At 60.3% G+C, this 19,174-nt stretch overlaps 1 protein-coding gene across 1 annotated transcript; it reads left to right on the top strand.

Annotated features, from left to right (window-relative positions):
- Nucleotides 1–764: 764 nt before the first annotated feature.
- Nucleotides 765–17,686, top strand: SHCBP1 (SHC binding and spindle associated 1; the record flags this gene model as incomplete). The annotated part of the gene is made up of 13 exons (XM_081107986.1): nt 765–882; nt 2,434–2,601; nt 2,764–2,879; nt 4,166–4,374; nt 4,846–4,938; nt 9,153–9,386; nt 9,697–9,865; nt 10,106–10,226; nt 12,979–13,110; nt 13,777–13,895; nt 14,558–14,644; nt 14,922–15,063; nt 16,675–17,686. 13 exons carry the CDS (start codon nt 765–767, stop codon nt 17,007–17,009), a joined length of 2,043 nt encoding a protein of 680 aa, XP_080964112.1. The 3' UTR covers nt 17,010–17,686.
- Nucleotides 17,687–19,174: the final 1,488 nt, after the last annotated feature.

Raw genomic sequence — 19,174 nt, 5'->3', positions numbered from 1 at the left:
CTGGTTTCTGATGCTCGCTGTGCTGGGTTAAATCGGGTGCTACTTACCTTTTTATATTTTTATTTTTTCACCTATCTCCTTGGTGACACTTTCCTCATCTGTATTCCTGGCCTCAGCACGGTTTTTGAATCTTGAATGAGGATGCAGGGAGAGCACGCTCGCTACCCTTGGGGATTATACTTGGCTTTGATGAGTAAATGTGGGCAAAACACACGTTAGTAAATTTAATTTGACATGATTTCCAAACGTGTGAGTGTGTAGGTGGTGAAGGCGCAGGCGGAGGGTGATTGTGGTGCAGGGGCCAGGGCGCTGCCAGGGGAAGGGGAGCAGGGGAAGCCACCAGGCGCGGCACAAAGGCCAGCCTCGGTGTTTACTGCCCACCGGTGCCCCTTCTGCTTCACCCATTGCCATGCGCGGCCCTGAGCATCTGGAAATCATCCCAAATGATGACATTGCAACTTCCTCAAGTTCGCCCAGTAAACACCCGGAGCTCGGCCGGGAACAGCGGTCCGCCGGCCAGGAGGGGGCGCCCGGGCGCTGCCCCGGGGCCTGGAGGCGCCGGGAGGGGCGGGCCTCTGCGGGCCGGGGGCGGGCCTCTGCGGGCCGGGGGCGGGCCTCTGCGGGCCGGGGGCGGGCCTCTGCGGGCCGGGGGCGGGCGGGCGCGCAGGCTTCCCTGTGATTGGCCCGAGCGCCGCGGCCCGCTGTCCAATCAGGATCGCTGCGTCCTCACGTCGCCGGGCTGGGCGGTGCCGCGGGCATTTGAAATGGCTGACGAGCTGCTGGCGGGTGTGGGGCTGGGGCCGGAGCCGCCGGGGCCGCCGGAGCCGGGGCCGAGGAGCGCAGGCGGGGCGGCCGAGGAGACGCCGGCGCCCCTGGAGGAAGGTGAGTGCCCCCGCCGCCCGGGACCCGCCCCCGCGGCCCCCGAGGCGCCTCCGGACGGCGGGCCGGGCGAGGGGCCGCCCTGCGAGGCTGCGAGGCCCCGGGCCCCGCGCGCGGCCAGCGTGTCAGCCGCCCCGCGTGTCCGGCAGCCCGTGGCCGCTGCCCTGCCCGACGCGGAGCGGGCCCCGGCCACGGCTCACAGCTCCGCGGGCAGGTGGCACCCAGCACCCAGCACCCAGGTCTCTGCTCGGCCCTCCCTCCCCCTCGGCCACGGCTCACAGCTCCGCGGGCAGGTGGCACCCAGCACCCAGATCTCTGCTCAGCCCTCCCTCCCCCTCGGCCACGGTTCACAGCTCCGCGGGCAGGTGGCGCCCAGCACCCAGCACCCAGCACCCAGGTCTCTGCTCAGCCCTCCCTCCCCCTCGGCCACGGCTCACAGCACCGCGGGCAGGTGGCGCCCAGCACCCAGGCCCCGCTGGCCCTCCCCCACCCCCCAGGGAGGTCCCACCGGAAGCTGGCTCCGCTCGCGCTGGCCTTTAGTGGACTGTGATGGAGAGAGCCCCGCCAGGGAGAGGGAAGGTGGGCCTAACGCCGCCACCGCCCACCCGCCTGCCCACGGGCTCACATCCCCCCCCCCACGCTTCACTTCCCCATCTGGGCGGCTGCGGGGTCCCTCCCTCCGGGGGGCGGGTCCAAGTGGCGGGTGTGAAAGCATAGTGACACCTGCCACCTTCACCTGGGTGTTCGGGTCTCGGGGGTACGTGCTCTCACAGCTGCACGGACGCCACCCCATCCACCCAGAACTCTTCATCTGTGAAACAGCTCTGCTGTGGACGGAAACGGGGTTCTGGGGAGAGTTACCTCCCGGGGTGACAGGCAGGCCCCAGTGTGCGGCCATGCCCCGGGCACATGACTGCTTTCCTGGAAGGTCTGTCTGCCTTGGGCCAGCCTCTCTGGAATAAATATATAAATATTAGAGGCCCGGTGCACGAAATTCGTGCACTTGGGGGGTGGTCCCTCAGCCGGGCCTGAGCCCTCAGGGGGATGTCCGACTGCCGGCTTAGGGGAGCGGGCCTAAGCCGGCAGTCAGACATCCTTAGCGCTACCGAGGAGGCAGGAGAGGCTCCCACCATTGCTGCTGCGCTCACCAGCATTGAGCCTGGCTTCTGGGGGCGGCTCCTGCACTGAGCGTCTGCCCCTGGTGGTCCGACCAGTCATTCTGCCATTCGGTCGATTTGCATATTAGCCTTTTATTAAAGGAGACCTCAGTGACCTCCACTTAATTCAGTGGCAGGTGCCTCCTGGGGAAGCTCTGAAACAGGCCTGGCGGTGGGGTGGGAGTGGGGACGGGGTGGGGGGTTGGGGGGCTCAGGGTCTGGCTGTCTGAAGGAGAACATGGGTTTGAGGCGTGTTTCCCTCTAGTGAGCCGGCTTCTTCAGCGACGGGGCGAACAGCATGTCTGGGCTGCGGGAGCCGAGCCAGGGCGAGACAGGGAGGCGGCCTGTGAGCCCCAAGGGCCGGGCCACTGGGCCGCTGATTGGGTGGCTCCTTCAGGTTCGTCCCAAGACGGAGACGCGAGCAGCGACTGCAGCCGGGAGGACAGCCCGGGGTCCCGGCTGCCCTGCTTCGTGCCGCAGGGGAAGACCCACTTCCCGGAAATGTTCCAGACCGGCCACCTCCTGTTCTACGAGCGGTTCAGCGCCTACCAGGACTACATCCTCGGTGAGCCGCCCGCGCTCAGCCTCTCCGTCCCAGGCGCTGTCTGTCTCGGGCCCAGTGGGCCCTGGACCCCCTGGGTCTGGTGCAGGCTTGCCTGCATGCGTGGCCTTGCCCACCCCCTGCCGGGCGCAGCCTCAGTGCCCGCCTTGTTTCCTCTCTGTGCAGCCGACTGCAAGGCCTCCGAGGTGAGAGAGTTCACGGCCGAGTTCCTGGAGAAGGTGCTGGAACCGTCTGGGTGGCGGGCGGTCTGGCACACCAACGTGTTCGAGGTGCTGGTGGAGGTAAGTTTCATGCCCTTGTGAAGGCTCCCCTTCCTCTCTCGCTAAAAGCGCTTCCCTTCCAGCTGTTGTTGCCAAAGCCTGGCTTGTAATTAAAGTTTATGAGCTGAATGAAGCTAGCGTGTCTTTCACATCAGTCATCAGAGTGTGGGAAGTTCGCACATTTAGAGACGCCTGACGGGGAGCTGCCCGGGAGTCGGGGTGGCCGACCCCCCAGGGTCTTCAGGCAGGGGGACCTGGAGGAGGCACCCAGCAAGTGGAGGGGGATTTGAGACCCTCAGATAGGACGCGGTCTCATCGTGAAGCCAGCGGGGTTTCAGGTAATTATTTTTTACTTCAGTGGCAGCCCATGAAGTAGCTTGAGCCAAATAGGCGTTTTAGAAACCAGCCTGGTGTTCTGCCTGGCAAATCTGTGGATAGGCTGCTCATCTCGTGAAAGCAATCTCGCTTTTCCACCGACTGGGCCTTTTCCACGGAATTTGCACTCTAATGACAGCTGTGACATTAGCTCAGTGTGTGTTAACTGGACCACAAAACGCTGTTAAACTCAGAGGTGACACCGGGGAGTGTAAATACAGGACATGGTGTGGCTCCTGTGGACAGGGACGGCCCAGGCTGCAGGGGGCGGGGGCGGAGGGGAGCGTTTCACTCTGGGTTATGCTAACATCCTGGGCTGCAGCTCAGGCCTGTCAATTAGGCTGTGATACCCACCCTGGCGTCACGCCCCCATCAGTCACGCCCCCATCAGTCATTGCTCTAAAAGAGGACTGTGCTCTTCGGCTTAAAACCTCCGATGCCTTTACCAAAGGCCTGGTCTGGCCTTCCGGCTCCTCCCACTGGAGAGCCCCTCAGACGCAGGCCCCTTCCCCGCGCTTCCCTCCTGTCTCCTTGCCCCTCTCTTGCCTTGCTCCTGCTGCTCCCCGACCGCTGCCATTTCCTTCCTCTGCTGCCGGCAGGAAACGGCCTTTCTGCACCAGCAGCTGCCAAGCTGGTCTCTGCCACAGGCCCTTGGCACCTCCCCGCTCTTCACTCTTTCCATTGCGGCTCCCAAGTGACTCCCACCCCTGCCAGTTATTCTCTGCCACGTACTTGCCACCGTCTTGCCGGTTTGTTTCCTCCATTACAGTGTAAGCTCCATGTGGGTCAGAACCACGCCCGTCTTGTTCATCCTCTGACTGAGGGCAGGAGGCGCTCCGCTCCCGTTTGATGTTAAACCCATCAGCCGCGGGCAGTGTGAGTGTGCCTCTCCACGTGATTCCCGTGTGCTGAGCCCCTTGTTTAACTTTGAGGTCACGGACGTGGACTTCACAGCCCTGGAGGCCGTGGTGCGGCTGACAGACCCCTGCCTGTGCGAGTCCCACGTGGGCACCTTCACCGTGGAGTGCGTGCGGGAGCTCCTGGAGCTGAAGGGACAGCGGCTGCCCCTGCAGGAGCTGTGGGTGGTGTTCGACGGCTCCGGGGCGTTGGACCAGACCGCGCTGGCCATCGAGCACGTCAGGTGGGCGGCGCCGGGGGAAGCGGCCCTCGAGCCCAAGCCTGGGCCCAGGGCGGTGGTCTGTCCTCGCCGCCCCAGACTCAGCCCTCAAGCTGCGAGCGGTCGCTGCAGTGCTTAAAACGGTCTAGGGCAGGGGAGTCGTTTTTACATTTAAAAAATGTGAAGAAATGTTTAAAATGCTGCTTTGGAGGTAACTTCAGACTTAGAGAAAGATGAGAAAAGTACAGAGAATTCCTGCGCCCCACTCTCCTCTCCTCACAGGTCGCCAGTGACTAGTTCAGGTCAGAGGAAGTGCCCGCAGAGCCCGCGCTGGGAGCACCGCGGCCGGTTCAGGAGGGCTGTGGCCGCGGCCACAAGAGCAGGCCGCCCAGCGAGTTCTCCTGCAGGGGCTGGAGCTGTGGGTTTCCTTGGCTGCGCCCTCCAGCCCCCGCCGGGAGCCAGGGCTTGGACTGAGCGGCACTATTTCCGCTGCAGGTTTTTCTACCAGCACATTTGGAGGAGCTGGGATGAAGAGGAGGAGGACGAGTACGATTACTTTGTCCGCTGTGTGGAGCCTCGACTGAGACTGTAAGTGCTCACTTACGACCTTTACCTTCACCCATGGCTCAGCGTGACCCGTGGGTTACCTTCACCCGTGGCTCAGCGTGACCCGTGGGTTACCTTCACCTGTGGCTCAGCGTGACCCGTGGGTTACCTTCACCCGTGGCTCAGCGTGACCCGTGGGTTACCTTCACCTGTGGCTCAGTGTGACCCGTGGGTTACCTTCACCCGTGGCTCAGCGTGACCCGTGGGTTAACTTCACCCGTGGCTCAGCGTGACCCGTGGGTTACCTTCACCCGTGGCTCAGCGTGACCCGTGGGTTACCTTCACCCGTGGCTCAGCGTGACCCATGGGTTACCTTCACCCGTGGCTCAGCGTGACCCGTGGGTTACCTTCACCCGTGGCTCAGCGTGACCCGTGGGTTACCTTCACCCGTGGCTCAGCGTGACCCGTGGGTTAACTTCACCTGTGGCTCAGCGTGACCCGTGGGTTAACTTCACCTGTGGCTCAACCTGACCTGTGGGTTACCTTCACCTGTGGCTCAACCTGACCTGTGGGTTACCTTCACCTGTGGGTTAACTTCACCTGTGGCTCAACGTGACCCGTGGGTTAACTTCACTTGTGGCTCAACGTGACCTGTGGCTCAACGTGACCCGTGGGTTAACTTCACCTGTGGCTCAACGTGACCTGTGGCTCAACGTGACCCGTGGGTTAACTTCACCTGTGGCTCAATGTGACCCGTGGGTTAACTTCACCTGTGGCTCAACGTGACCTGTGGGTTAACCTGACCTGTGGGTTAACTTCACCTGTGGGTTAACTTCACCTGTGGGTTAACTTGACCTGTGGTTCAACCTGACCTGTGGGTTAACTTCACCTGTGTGTTAACTTGACCTGTGGGTTAACTTGACCTGTGGGTTAACTTCACCTGTAGTTTAACTTGACCTGTGGGTTAACTTCACCTGTGGGGTAACTTGACCCCTGGGTTAACTTCACCTGTGGTTTAACTTCACCTGTAGTTTTACTTGACCCGTGGGTTAACTTGACCCATGGGTTAACTTCACCTGTAGTTTAACTTGACCTGTGGGTTAACTTGACCCGTGGGTTAACTTGACCCGTGGGTTAACTTGACCTGTGGTTTAACTTCACCTGTAGTTTTACTTGACCCGTGGGTTAACTTGACCCGTGGGTTAACTTCACCTGTAGTTTAACTTGACCTGTGGGTTAACTTGATCTTGGGTTAACTTCACCTGTGGTTTAACTTCACCTGTAGTTTAACTTGACCCATGGGTTAACTTGACCCGTGGGTTAACTTCACCTTGGGTTAACTTCACCTGTAGTTTAACTTGACCTTGGGTTAACTTGCCCGTGGGTTAACTTCACCTGTAGTTTAACTTGACCTGTGGGTTAACTTGACCCGTGGGTTAACTTCACCTTGGGTTAACTTCACCTGTAGTTTAACTTGACCCGTGGGTTAACTTGACCCGTGGGTTAACTTCACCTGTAGTTTAACTTGACCTGTGGGTTAACTTGACCCGTGGGTTAACTTGACCCATGGGTTAACTTCACCTGTAGTTTAACTTGACCCATGGGTTAACTTGACCCGTGGGTTAACTTCACCTTGGGTTAACTTCACCTGTAGTTTAACTTGACCCGTGGGTTAACTTGACCCGTGGGTTAACTTCACCTGTAGTTTAACTTGACCTGTGGGTTAACTTGACCCGTGGGTTAACTGACCTGTGGGTTAACTTGACCCATGGGTTAACTTGCCCGTGGGTTAACTTCTCCTGTGTGTGTGTGCTCCCGGGGCCCAGACAGATACAGGCCGGCGACGTACAGAATTGTCACTCGTCGGCAATTCTGCGATGAAGCTTGTCCGTGTGGGGAAACCTACTGGTAGTGTTTATAGACCGAGTCTAAAGCAGAGAGTTCAAGAGCATCTCTGTTAACAGCTCAGTGTTTTGCAAATCTGTATAAAACTTGAGGTAATGTGTTACAAACAACCCTTCTTGTTGACTTCAAAGACTACTTGAACTACAGTGGAAGCAGCTGACTCACAGACCTCCGTGCTCCGGAAGGTGTGGCTTTGTGTCAGTTCCCACAGCAGGGCGCCTGCGAGGCCCACCTGGAGGCGCGTGGCCGGCTCCGTCCTCAGTGCTATTGGACGTGCGGTGAAAATGTTAGTAGTAGTGAGTCCGAGTCCAAAACACCTGCTCACATTCTTCGAGAACCATACTTTGGTAGGGAAAGCCCTTTCACACAAAAATGCCCCCGATTACCCGTCATTCCGCTCGAATAGCTGTCCGTACTTGCTAAGTGTGGCATTTAGCCGTCCACTAGGTGGCGCTCGAACACCACTCATTTCCCACCGGTGGGCCTTGAACGGTAAATAAAATGAGAGGGGCACTCCCAGGAGAGAGGAGTGTGTGGGGAGGACTTTCCCGGCTGAGAGAGGACTTGGTTGCGCACGATCCCGGCAGCAAGCCCTGCATGTCACATGTGGGCTGCTTGGATGGGCCGCCCTCTGGGTCTAGTCGAAGGTAGTCAGAGAAGAGTGTGCGGAGTCTGGATCGGGGCTCACTGGGGGTCCTGGGGGAGGGCTGTGCCCTGGGGGAGGCCTGTGCCCTGGGGGAGGGCTGTGCCCTGGGGGAGGCCTGTGCCCTGGGGGAGGGCTGTGGCTGCTGGTCTCAGTGCCTGAGGCTGGCCGTGGTGGGCTCAGTGCCACGTCAGCCCTTGGAGAAGCTCGTGTTTCCTGGTTCCGATGGGCCTGCGCAGGGCAGTGCCTGTGGGGTTGGGGTGCACTGTGATGAGGGTGGACGCACATGTGAGCACAGGAAGGGATCACACACCTGCGCACCACGGGCGGGCCCGGAGGTGTTTCTAGTTACGGAGGAGACACGCCCGTGGGGGAGGCGCTGGAGTGCCCAGGCAGGCAGACGCTGTGCGAAGGTCCCGGGCGAAGGTCGGCAGCGCTCAGCAGGCTCGACTCAGGGGTCACCACGGCCAGGCTCCTCCTCTCTCATCGGAGCCGGTGCCAGGCTGTGGCCCGAGACGCAGCGGCTGCGCTTCCCGACCGCGAGTGTCCCTGTGCGAGGAGCGAGCCGCCCGGCGGGTACGGGGAAGGCTGAGGGGCTGGCTTCAGAGCGTGAGTCTTCATCTGCATAAGTCAGACACCTCATCCTGCATCAGGGGTTCGGGCCCAGTGTCCTGTTTGCAAAGTGGATTTCCAGGCCGAGCTTACATGAGTGGCTTAGGCCAGCAGACAGGGTCCTGGTTCTCAAGCGGCACCTTGTTCGTTCACTTGACCAGCAGAAAAGGTTATTGTGCTCGTGTTTGAACACCGGGGCTGGTGGTGATTGATGTAAGCTTGCCGCGGGTGTGCTTCTGCTTCCAGAGGAGCCATAGAGCCTGGCTGAGTGTGAGAGGGCCCTCCTGTCCCCACAGCCCCCAGGAGCTTGACAAGCACCTGTCACTCCTGGACCCCAGTTTTACTGTCGGGGGGGCCGAGCTCCCCAGCGGTTCTCAGGTGCAGCCAAGGTTGAGAAGCCCAGACCTGATGCATCTTCAAGAAAATACACTTTTAACAGCGACAGCAGCATTGCCCCTCAATCTCAGACCCATCGGTTTCCATCCTCAGCTGGCTGTGCCTTCAGTCCTCAGCTGGCTGTGCCTTCATCCGTTAGCTTCAGTCCTCGGCTGGCTGTGCCTTCATCCGTTAGCTTCAGTCCTCGGCTGGCTGTGCCTTCATCCGCTAGCTATCCTCTTGCATCGAAGGACTTTGCGTGGACGGGAAGGCATGTAAATTAGTAGTAAATGTAAGTGCTGATGAGGCTGTCCAGCCCGAGGTTCTTGGGTGCTAATCTCCAGTTCAGTGAGCACCGCAGTGATTTCTCCAGACCTGGAGGCTTCTGTTTTGAGCGACTCTGATGGCCTCCCCGAGGGACTGTCTGTGGTTTCGTCCCATGTGCTCTGTGAGGAAGGGCTGTGATTTGCATCATTTGTCATCTTTCATCCTATGAATGTGGTCGTCCTGCAGGTTGTTAGGAGACTATTTGGGGTACTTCCCTCCCCTCCCCACCCCCAGACTGCCCTCTGCGACCCATTTATTAAGATTTTGAATCTAACATACGAGAAAATATTCCATGCGGCGGCTCCACTTCCGCCCCTGGGCCGCTGAGTGCGTGGCCAGCTCAGTGGCCGGAAGTGTCCGCGGGGAGGGGCTCAGCCTGCTTTTGCACTTGCAGGCACTATGACATCCTGGAGGACCGCGTCCCCTCCGGCCTGGTCGCCGACTACCGCAGCCTGCTGGCGCAGTGCGAGGGCGTCTACAGGAGCTTCCTGAACCTGCGGAGCAGCCTGTCGGCCTGCCACGCGGACTCGGAGCAGGAAAACGTCTCCATGGTGCAGGGGCTGGAGCTGTACTCGGAGCTGGAGCAGCTCAAGCAGAAGCTGAAGCTCATCGAGAACCCGTTGCTGAGGTGCGGGCCTCTCCCCTCGCCTGCCCCTGCTTGGCTTCTTTCCTTTTTAAAAAAATATGTTTTTATTGATTTCAGAGAGGAAGGGAGAGGGAGAGAGAGAAACATCCATGATGAGAGAGAATCATGGATCGGCTGCCTCCTGCACGCCCCACATCGGGGATCGAACCTGCAATCTGGGCCTGTGCCCTGACCGGGAATCGAACTGTGACCTCCTGCTTCATAGGTCGCTGCTCAACCCCTGAGCCACGCCGGCCGGGCCTCCTGGCTTTTCCTCAGGCCGTGCTGCTCACAGCTCCCTGGTTCCTTCCAGGTACGTGTTCGGTTACCAGAAGAATTCTAACGTCCAAGCAAAGGGTGCCCGTCCGAGTGGCCAGAAGGTCACGCACATCGTCTCCTCCGCCATGGCGACCGGGCTGCTGCAGGCCCTGCTCAGGGACCGGCTCTGTCAGGGGCCGGGCGCGGAGGACACGGAGGTCCAGGTGAGGAGCGTCCTTGCTCGGGTGGCTTCCCTCTTGCTCTTCAGGTTCCCGAGTCTGCAGGGCGACGGGACTGGAGCTGGTCTGTGCCGCGGGCGGTGACGGCCCTGCCTCGGTCGGCACGCGGCAGGCGCACCCTGGTGCACGGTGGCAGCACGGATGCTCTGTGTGCGGGGACCCCTTTAGAGTGAAGTGTGGGGCCCAGAAACCCTCGGGTCGCACCATGTCCTTGCTGCCTTCTAGTTCCACAGTGACCCGCTGTCGGCCATCAGCGCCTGCTATGAAGGCGACAGGGTGATCGTCTGTCCCGGCCGCTACGTGGTGCAGGGTGCCATCTCCATCGCTGACTCCATCGAGCTGGAAGGTGAGTGGGTGGTCGCAGGACCAGGCTGTGCCCAGGCAAGACGGGCTTCAGAAATGGGGACCCGCCGGCCTTGTGGGATGGAGCTCCAGGAGGGAATGCGGTGTCAGCCCCTCGATTTCACACATGAAGGACCGACCTGGTGCCTGAGCAACGGGGGGTGTTCTCTGTGGCATCCTGTGTTGGAGGACACACAGAGGAGGAAAAGGCCACAGGCACTGGCCAGGGTTTCTCAGTGGTTAGAGCTCAGCCCATGAACCAAAGGTCACAGGCTGGATTCCCAGTCAGGGGCACACACCCCGGTTGCAGGTTTGATCCAAGGCCCCGGTGTGAGGCAGCCAGTCTCTGTGCTTCACATCCACATCTCCCTCTCTCCCGCTCACGCGCGCTCTCTCTCTCTGTCTCCTCTTCCCTGCTTTCCACTCTCTAAAAAGGTCATTGGGAAAAGTATCCTTGGATGAGGATTAACAACAAGAAAAGACTACTTTCCAGATTGTAGGAGGTTCATGGGGAGGAAATCTTGTTTCTAGAATAAAAAATATTCCGGCAATATATTTTTAAAAGACATTAAAAATATTATTTTACATGCTGCTTATCTTACTTCATAAATGTGGATATATTGATGCATTACTTAAAGTTTAGCTTATTTGAAAGTATATTTTTTATTAATATTAAAGAGGAAGGAAGAGGGAGAGAGAGAGATAGAAACATCAGTGATGAGAGAGAATCATGGATCGGCTGCCTCCTGCACGCCCCGCTCTGGGGAACGCAACCCGGGCCTGTGCCCTGACCGGGAATCAAACTGTGACCTGCTGGTTCCTCGGTGGATGCTCAGCCCCTGAGCCACGCCGGCCGGGCAGTGTTCTCGCACACTCGGAGGAGTCGCGGTGCTCTGCTTTGCACACTCGGAGAAGCCTGGCTTCAGGTTGCTGTGCGGCCGTTCATCTCGGTCCTGTATGTTTCCGAAATGTGTCAGGTTCACTTGCACCTGTTCAGCTGTTTACCAAAGGCCGTCAAGTCGGCAATAAAGCCGGCAATGCAGACAGTCATCCATCCATCCCCGCGGCCTCGCAGCTGCTCGCAGGCGCCTCGATGGTCTCTGTCTTCATCTTGCCAGAGCTCCTGATGGGAGCGAGGCCGCTCATTCCTGGTTTACCGCTCAGCACCCCGCCCTCTGTGGAAGTGCGCCGGGTCCTCCCTCCCTGAGCCCGCACGCACGCACGCACGCAGGGGAGGTGTGACTAGCACACCTGCGGGCAGGCCCCGCAGCAGGAGGCTTCGAAATAGACATCGCGGTGGGTCCCAGCTCTGCCTGGGCCGTAGGAAGTTTCCGGGCGGTGGCCCAGGCGCCGCAGATGGCGTGGGAATTCTGAGTTCCGCGTAACCGCGGCTCATCACTCCCAGGGCATTTCCAAGTCGGGGCGGTGGCTGTCGGTCGCTGGTGTGAGTGTGGAGGACGATGGAGGCTTCTCTGATGCTGACCTGTCGGCAGCCACGCCTGTGATGAGACATGCCGAGTGCCTGCCATGTGCAGGTGCTCAACACGCGTGTGGCAGGCTGTTCTTGCTTAGAACGTCCTCCGCTTGGGTGATGGTTGATACTTAAACTGCTAAGAATACATGTTCATGCCAGAATCTCAGCGTTTCTCACGATGGCATTTTTTTAACGTTTAAGTTTTTCTGATGATAAAGGCTGTTGTGGAAACGTGCAAGCACGTTCAGATGTGTTGAGACCCGAGGTTTTCAGTGGCAACAGGGCAGCCTGGCTTTCAGGCAGCTGAACGTCTTCTAAGTCAGTTTGCCAGGTTTTTAATTGTTGTTAATCCTCACCCAAGGATATTTTTTCCATTGCTTTTTAGAGAAAGTGGAAGGGAAGAGAAGGAGGGAGAGGAGAGAGTGAGAGAGAGAGAAACATTGATGTGAGAGAGCCATTGGTTGGTTGCCACCCAAACTCACCTCATCCGGATGGGGATGAGCTGCCGCTGAGGTACATGCCCTTGAATCGAACCTGAGGCCCTTCAGTGCCCTGGCCGACACTCCAACCGCTGAGCCACACCAGCCAGGGCTGTTGGTCAGACTTTAAGTCAGTCTATTTAAGAGATATTAACATTAGATAATCCTGAAAACGGCTCAGGCTTTCTGAAACCTAATTCATATTAGAAGAACAGAATCGTAGAGTTGGCAAAAAACGTATTTGTCACATGCTTTAGAGCCCTTGGGCCCAGCGTGAGTGCCGAGGGTTTGTAAGTGCTGAGCTGGTCGGAGATGCTATCGGGTGGTGTTCCTGATATGGAGGCAAACAGGAGATTTATGGAAAGTTGTGTCTAGTCTGGCTTACGTTGAACAAGTTATGTGGGGAGAGAGTTCGATTTTATTTCAGTGCAACTGGGGGCCTGGTCGTGAGCGTTAGGGGGCACTGGAGACCAACAGCTGACGGAGCAGCTCGCGTTAGGACGCGCCCCGCACCCCTGCACCCTCATGCCCTGCACCCCTGCTGCCGGCCCGCACCCCCGCACCCCCGCGCCCTGCACCCCTGCTGCCGGCCCGCACCCCCGCGCCCCCGCGCCCTGCACCCCTGCTGCCGGCCCGCACCCCCGCACCCCCGCGCCCTGCACCCCTGCTGCCGGCCCGCACCCCCGCACCCCCGCGCCCTGCACCCCTGCTGCCGGCCCGCACCCCCGCGCCCTCGCGCCCTGCACCGCGCACCGCCGCCCCGCACCCCCCACACCCCTGCTACCGGCCGCTCTCTCCCTCAGGCTACGGGCTGCCCGACGACATCGTGATAGAGAAGAGGGGCAGGGGGGACACCTTCGTGGACTGCTCGGGCGCCGACGTGAGGATCTCCTGCATGAAGTTTGTCCAGCACGATGCCGTCGAGGGGATCTTAGGTGGGTCTCTGCGTGCGTGTGTCCGCTGGGTCCGGCTCTGAGGCCACCACTTCCCCCGCAGGTCAGTCCCGGAACCCCAGGCGGTCAGTCCAGGGACCCCCGGGAGCCCCAGGAGGTCAGTCCCGGAGCCCCCGGGAGCCCCAGGAGGCTGGTTAGTACTCACGTACGCGGCGTGCCGGCCTGGGGAGCCCATTCCAGAGAGCAGTCCCAGCCTGCTCTTGAACGCTGGCGGTTCCATGTGGGTTTCTGTGTGACCCCCTTTCTTTTAAAACACCCCAAGGTCGCCATCTGGTTTCCTTGCCAGTTTAGCCTGCGATGCCAACCAGCCGCCTTCACGAGGCGCTAGTGTCTGTGTCCTGGGGCCCGCGGCCCCCCCGTTAATTGGCCTCCAGTGGGCTCAGGAAGGTGACTGTCGGATACTTTCTTCTTTTTAATAAAAAGTGCTTTTTAGCTGGATTTCGCATGTCGGAGGTCCAGTCATCGTGTTGAAGCAGCAGCTTTTAGGTTAGTTAGTGGCTAACAGCAGTGATTGCTGACGTGTCTGAATGTGTAAATCCGGTAATGACGTGTGAGTGCAGCTCTCGAGCGATGCTCAGACCCTCGGGTGCCACGCGGGGCCACTTCTCGCATTGGAGAGTTCGCACTGAGCGCGCCCTGTCCCCTCAGTCGTCCACCGGGGCAGGACCACCGTGGAGAACTGCGTGCTGCAGTGCGAGACCACCGGCGTGACCGTGCGCACCTCCGCGGAGCTCGTCATGAAGGCCTCGGACCTGTGTGGGGCTAAGGTGTGTGCCTCCCGCCTGTCCTGTGGGGCCAGGCTCCAGTCCTTGGCGGGGCGTGGGTGTCGCGCAGGACGGGAGGAAGCGTGGCCGCAGACCTGCTCCGTGACACGGTCGGGCACCCGCAGCCCGCTGAGGAGGGGGGAGGGTGGCTGTGCTGGGGCCGCACTCATTCATTCAGGGCCGCCCATGACCTAGAAGGGTCGCTGGTTTCTGGTGGACATTCTTTACCAAGTTGAGGGAATTCTCTGTTTCTGTCTTCTGAGAATTCTTATAATGAGTGTGTGTTGCCTTTTGTCAGATGTATCTTCTGCATTATTTGATATGGTCCCATGGGATTCATCGATGGATCCATTGATAGAAGATGGATTTGTCCAGAGTGAGAGTGGAACAGTAGTGAATGGCTGACACTTTAGCCAGTGTTGTGTGCATGCGCGTGTGTGTGCGTGTACGTGTGCATGCGTGCGTGTGTGTGGTCTCAGAGGGATGAATGATGGACCGCTTCCTGGAAATGGAGCGGTGGCAGCGTCATTAGAAACAGCATTTCCTAGGAAACGCTCCCTCCTGCACTGCGTTCGCTCTGCTGGAGTCTAAGAAGGGGTGGCAGTGACCCTCCCCCGTGGCCCTGCCTTTTACAAGGGCTGTCGTTGCCTTGCCTTGCGGTCCAGGGGGCTGGTGTGGAGATCTACCCCGGCAGCACGTGCTCCCTGAGCGACAGCGGGATCCACCACTGCCGCGAGGGCATCCTCATCAAGGTGGGCCTCCCCGCGGCTCCTGTGTTTCCGGTGGGAGACTCGGGCCAGGACGCGGGCTTCGGGGCTGCAGACACGGGCGGTGCAGAGCTCTGAGGAGGCCTGAGTGTGGGCCTGAGGGGCAGGGGCCCGTCCCTCGCTCGGCTGGCCCGGGCCATGCGCGGCTGCCCCAGGCCGTGCGCCCACTTCCTGCTCCAAGTTTGGATCAGCCCGGAACTGCGGCGTTAGGCAGGCGGCGCTGACCGGGACGTGGGTCTCACGCTGGTCCTCGTTGTCACAGGACTTCTTAGATGAGCATTACGACCTTCCCAAAGTCTCCCTGGTGAACAACATCATACACAACAACGAGGGCTACGGCGTCGTCCTGGTGAAGCCTAGAATCTTCTCTGACCTGCAAGAAAACGCCCAGGGCGGAGCCGAAGGTACACCCGCTAGCGCCCCCCGAGTCCCTCCTGCCCCCCGTCTTCCTCTGCAGCAGCGCTGAGCTGACTCTGGGACGTGCATGGAGTTCAGGCCCCGACCCGATGCTGCGGTTCTGTTGTGAGAAGGGTGGCGCTTGGCCTGGTGGGGAGGCCTGTTCCTCCGGGGCCGCTGCAGGGAGTTCTGTGTCCTCAAGGTTCTGTAGGTCAGAATGTAGGGGCGTGGCCTAGGGTCCTGTAGGTCAGAATGTAGGGGCGTGGCCTAGGGTTCTGTAGGTCAGAATGTAGGGGCGTGGCCTAGGGTCCTGTAGGTCAGAATGTAGGGGCGTGGCCTAGGGTCCTGTAGGTCAGAATGTAGGGGCGTGGTCTAGGGTTCTGTAGGTCAGAATGTAGGGGCGTGGCCTAGGGTCCTGTAGGTCAGAATGTAGGGGCGTGGCCTAGGGTCCTGTAGGTCAGAATGTAGGGGCGTGGTCTAGGGTCCTGTAGGTCAGAATGTAGGGGCGTGGCCTAGGGTCCTGTAGGTCAGAATGTAGGGGCGTGGCCTAGGGTCCTGTAGGTCAGAATGTAGGGGCGTGGTCTAGGGTCCTGTAGGTCAGAATGTAGGGGCGTGGTCTAGGGTCCTGTAGGTCAGAATGTAGGGGCGTGGCCTAGGGTCCTGTAGGTCAGAATGTAGGGGCGTGGCCTAGGGTCCTGTAGGTCAGAATGTAGGGGCGTGGCCTAGGGTCCTGTAGGTCAGAATGTAGGGGCGTGGCCTAGGGTCCTGTAGGTCAGAATGTAGGGGCGTGGTCTAGGGTCCTGTAGGTCAGAATGTAGGGGCGTGGCCTAGGGTCCTGTAGGTCAGAATGTAGGGGCGTGGCCTAGGGTCCTGTAGGTCAGAATGTAGGGGCGTGGCCTAGGGTCCTGTAGGTCAGAATGTAGGGGCGTGGTCTAGGGTTCTGTAGGTCAGAATGTAGGGGCGTGGCCTAGGGTCCTGTAGGTCAGAATGTAGGGGCGTGGCCCAGGGTCTCACAAGGCCGCTGTGAGGTGTCACCCGAGGGCTGTGACCCGAAAGTTCGGGGCTGGGAGGATCTGAGCTGGCTCCTGCTGTTGGCAGAATCCGTCTCCTGCGGGGGTGGGACTGAAGTCTCCATTTACCTGCTGGCTGTTGGCTGGGGATCACTCTCAGCAGTCACAGGTCGGCTGCACAGCCCCCATCTCAGCAGGGGCTTCCCTCCCTCCGGCGAATCTCTGTTCGTGCTTCCTTCTCCCGTGGGGTCCGTGGGGTTAGGTCCACGCACACATTTACCCCCCAGAGTCCACAGATGAGTGACCCTTGGGCCGTTTCACGGTTAAATGTCAGAGCAGGGGCCAGACCCTGGAGCCTCCCGGCTCCTGACAGTGCTGGGCGGAGGGCGACGGGACGGGAGGGCCGTGCGTGAGGAGGTCCCAGGAGGGAAGAGGGCCCTTGGCCGCTCTGTCCGGGCTCAGGGACCGTGTCTGAGGGCAAGGCCCCGGCTCGCTGGACGCAGGGCGAACAGTGGCCGCCTCCCCTGGTGGGAAAGCTCGGAAGCTCACGTGCAGGGAGTGCCTGTCAGTCGGGCTCCTTTGTCGACTTAACTTTGTTTGTTTCTCCAGAAAATAAAGGCCCTAAAGCGCAGCCGCGGGGGGAGGCCCCGGAGGACCTGACGCAGCCGCGGGGGGAGGACCCGGAGGAGCCGGCAGAAGGCGCGGCCCAGAGGGGGGTGCGCGCGAGGCCGGGGCCCCCTGGGCAGCTGGAAGGCAACTGCGAGGTTGTCAGTGAGCTGGTGGCCGCCTCCGCGCAGAAGGGGCAGCTGAGGAGGAAGCGGCTGAGCGAGCTGGGGATCACGCAGGCGGACGACACCCTCATGGCCCAGGGCCTGTTCGTGGCCGTCGCCGAGAACCAGTTCAAGTGGAACGGGAAGGGCAGCTTCGGCACGTTTCTCTTCTGACCGTGCGGGCCTTGCACACGGACCCCAGGCCCCGGCACCCCGCTCACTCCCCGTCTGCTTCAGGCTCGAAGGCTGCTGGGACCAGTGTGGGGGGCCGCCTGCCGGTGCACGGACGCCCCCTCCATCCGAAGGCGCTGGCATCGTGTCAAGTGGGGCCTAGTGGGATCCCTGTCCAGACACGCGCGGTTCCCTGACGGCCCGTCGCAGCCCCGTGTAAGCGCTCTCCCCAGGAGCCAGGCCGGGGCGCAGGGCGGGCACAAGGGGCCATTGCCCTGAGCGCACAGGCCCCTGCGGAGCCCTCTGACCCGGCAGCGCGTCCGGTCCTGGCCCTGCTGAGTTTGCACAACTCCTCTCAGAGGAGCAGCTCTTACAATGGCGGCCTGGCCTGGTCAGGCTCCCGCTGGGGTGCGGGGCTGCGTGCCTACGTGGCTCTGTGCCATCCTGAGAGCAGACGTGGAGCGTGTGCCCGGAGCAGAGTGTGCGTGGAGCGCGGATGAGCGTGGGTGCGTGAGAAGGCGCTCCTCACCATACAGTGTTCTGATCCGGTTCTCACGCGGGGGGACCTACAGACTAGGCCAGCTCTGCAGTCCGTGTCAGTAAAGCTCAGCTTAAAGGTATTTATATTTAAAAGGTTACATGTGACATTAATATACTAACGATTAAAGTGACTGATGAGTAAATCAGACCTAGTGTTTCCCAATGCGGTGGCCGGGGCGCCCCTGGGACCCTGTGAGTGACACGCAGGGGGGGCTCGGTGTTCCAGGACGAGAGTCCCTCTCCGCAGGGCGGGGCTGGGCTCGAACCTGATTACATCGTAAACCTCGGGCGCTGTGAGAGGTGGGGGTGCGCGTTCACTTCTGCGGGACCAGAGAGGCCTTTTTCTTTATCTTGAGATTCTCCAGCGCAAGTGCTGCTAACGATTCTGCACCCACTGGAGCCAGATACGACCGAGAGACCATGTGTTCAACTGAGGCGCGTGGCTGCAGGGCCACCGCCTGTGCCCGCCTGGCCCTGCCCTGCGGTGACAGCGGCGGGTACGGGGACCCTGAGTCACCCGAGCGTTTCCTGCCGGAGAGGCGGCTGGGGACGCGGAGCGTGTTGTGCCCTCACGTAGTGATTTCATTCCCGCGCCTCACCTGGGCTCTTGGCACATTTTATTTCTTAGATCAATGAACTCCCCTTCAGAACATTTATATATCAAACACTGACAGTACGTATGTGACAGTGACAGCTAAGGCTTGGGCGCTTTCTTTCCTTTTTTTAAAAAAATATTTTTATTGATTTTAGAGAGGGAGAGAGAAACATCAATGATGAGAGAGAATCCTTGATTGGCTGCCTCCTGCACGCCCCACACGGGATGGAGCCCACAACCGAGGTATGTGCCCTGACCGGGAATCGAACCCTGACCTCCTGGCTCCTTGGTCAACGCTCAACCACGGAGCCACACGGCCGCGCTGAACGTGTGCACGTGGACACTTCCTGTCTCCAGCGGGGGCGCTTTAGAGGCACGGTGACAAGAATGGAGGCCAAGCTCGGGCAGGACAGAGGGGGACGCCCCCGTTGGGATATGGCGAGTTTGGGGTGTGTGGAAGGTGACCCCCGTGAGGTCATGTGCATTTTGTGGAGACTGTTGCTCTGATGAGAGCAGGGGACAGAGCTCCCACCCGCTGCCCCGGGCCCTGCAGGCGCTGTCCGAGGTGCCAACGGGGAGGGCTCTGCGTTCGGTGCAGCAGGAGGTCGCTGTCCTGGGACGGAAAGGGCGGCTCCAACGTGCAGCCACTGGCCTCCGCGGGGCCTGCCTTTAGATAAAGCCCCTCATTCAGTGCAGTCAGGTCCCCGGTGCCCTGAGCCGTGGCCGTGGGGCTCTCATCGCCTAATTCAGCGTCACAGCCACCCACAAGGATCGCGTGCCCAGCACGCGCCTTACCGGACAAGCAGGCGTGTGAGGTGTGGTGCAGGCGGGCACTCGTGTCTGGGGAGGTCGAGGCAGGGCCAGGCGATGACAGCGGCTCACGGGGCGAGGGCCCGGCATCTGTTTCCCGGCAGCAGGAATTGGGAACACGGGCCTGCGGGCGGCACAGAGCCGAACTTCCTAACTGGCTTCTGATGCCCACGGGTGAGGGGACAAGTGGGCAGGGGAGCTCTGAGAGGATGGGGTGGGAGGG

Source organism: Myotis nattereri (assembly GCF_964212035.1).
Source record: "Myotis nattereri genome assembly, chromosome: 15".
Lineage (NCBI taxonomy): Eukaryota > Metazoa > Chordata > Mammalia > Chiroptera > Vespertilionidae > Myotis > Myotis nattereri.
The sequence above is the reverse complement of the archived record's forward strand: the minus strand, read 5'-3'. Positions and strand labels throughout refer to the sequence as shown.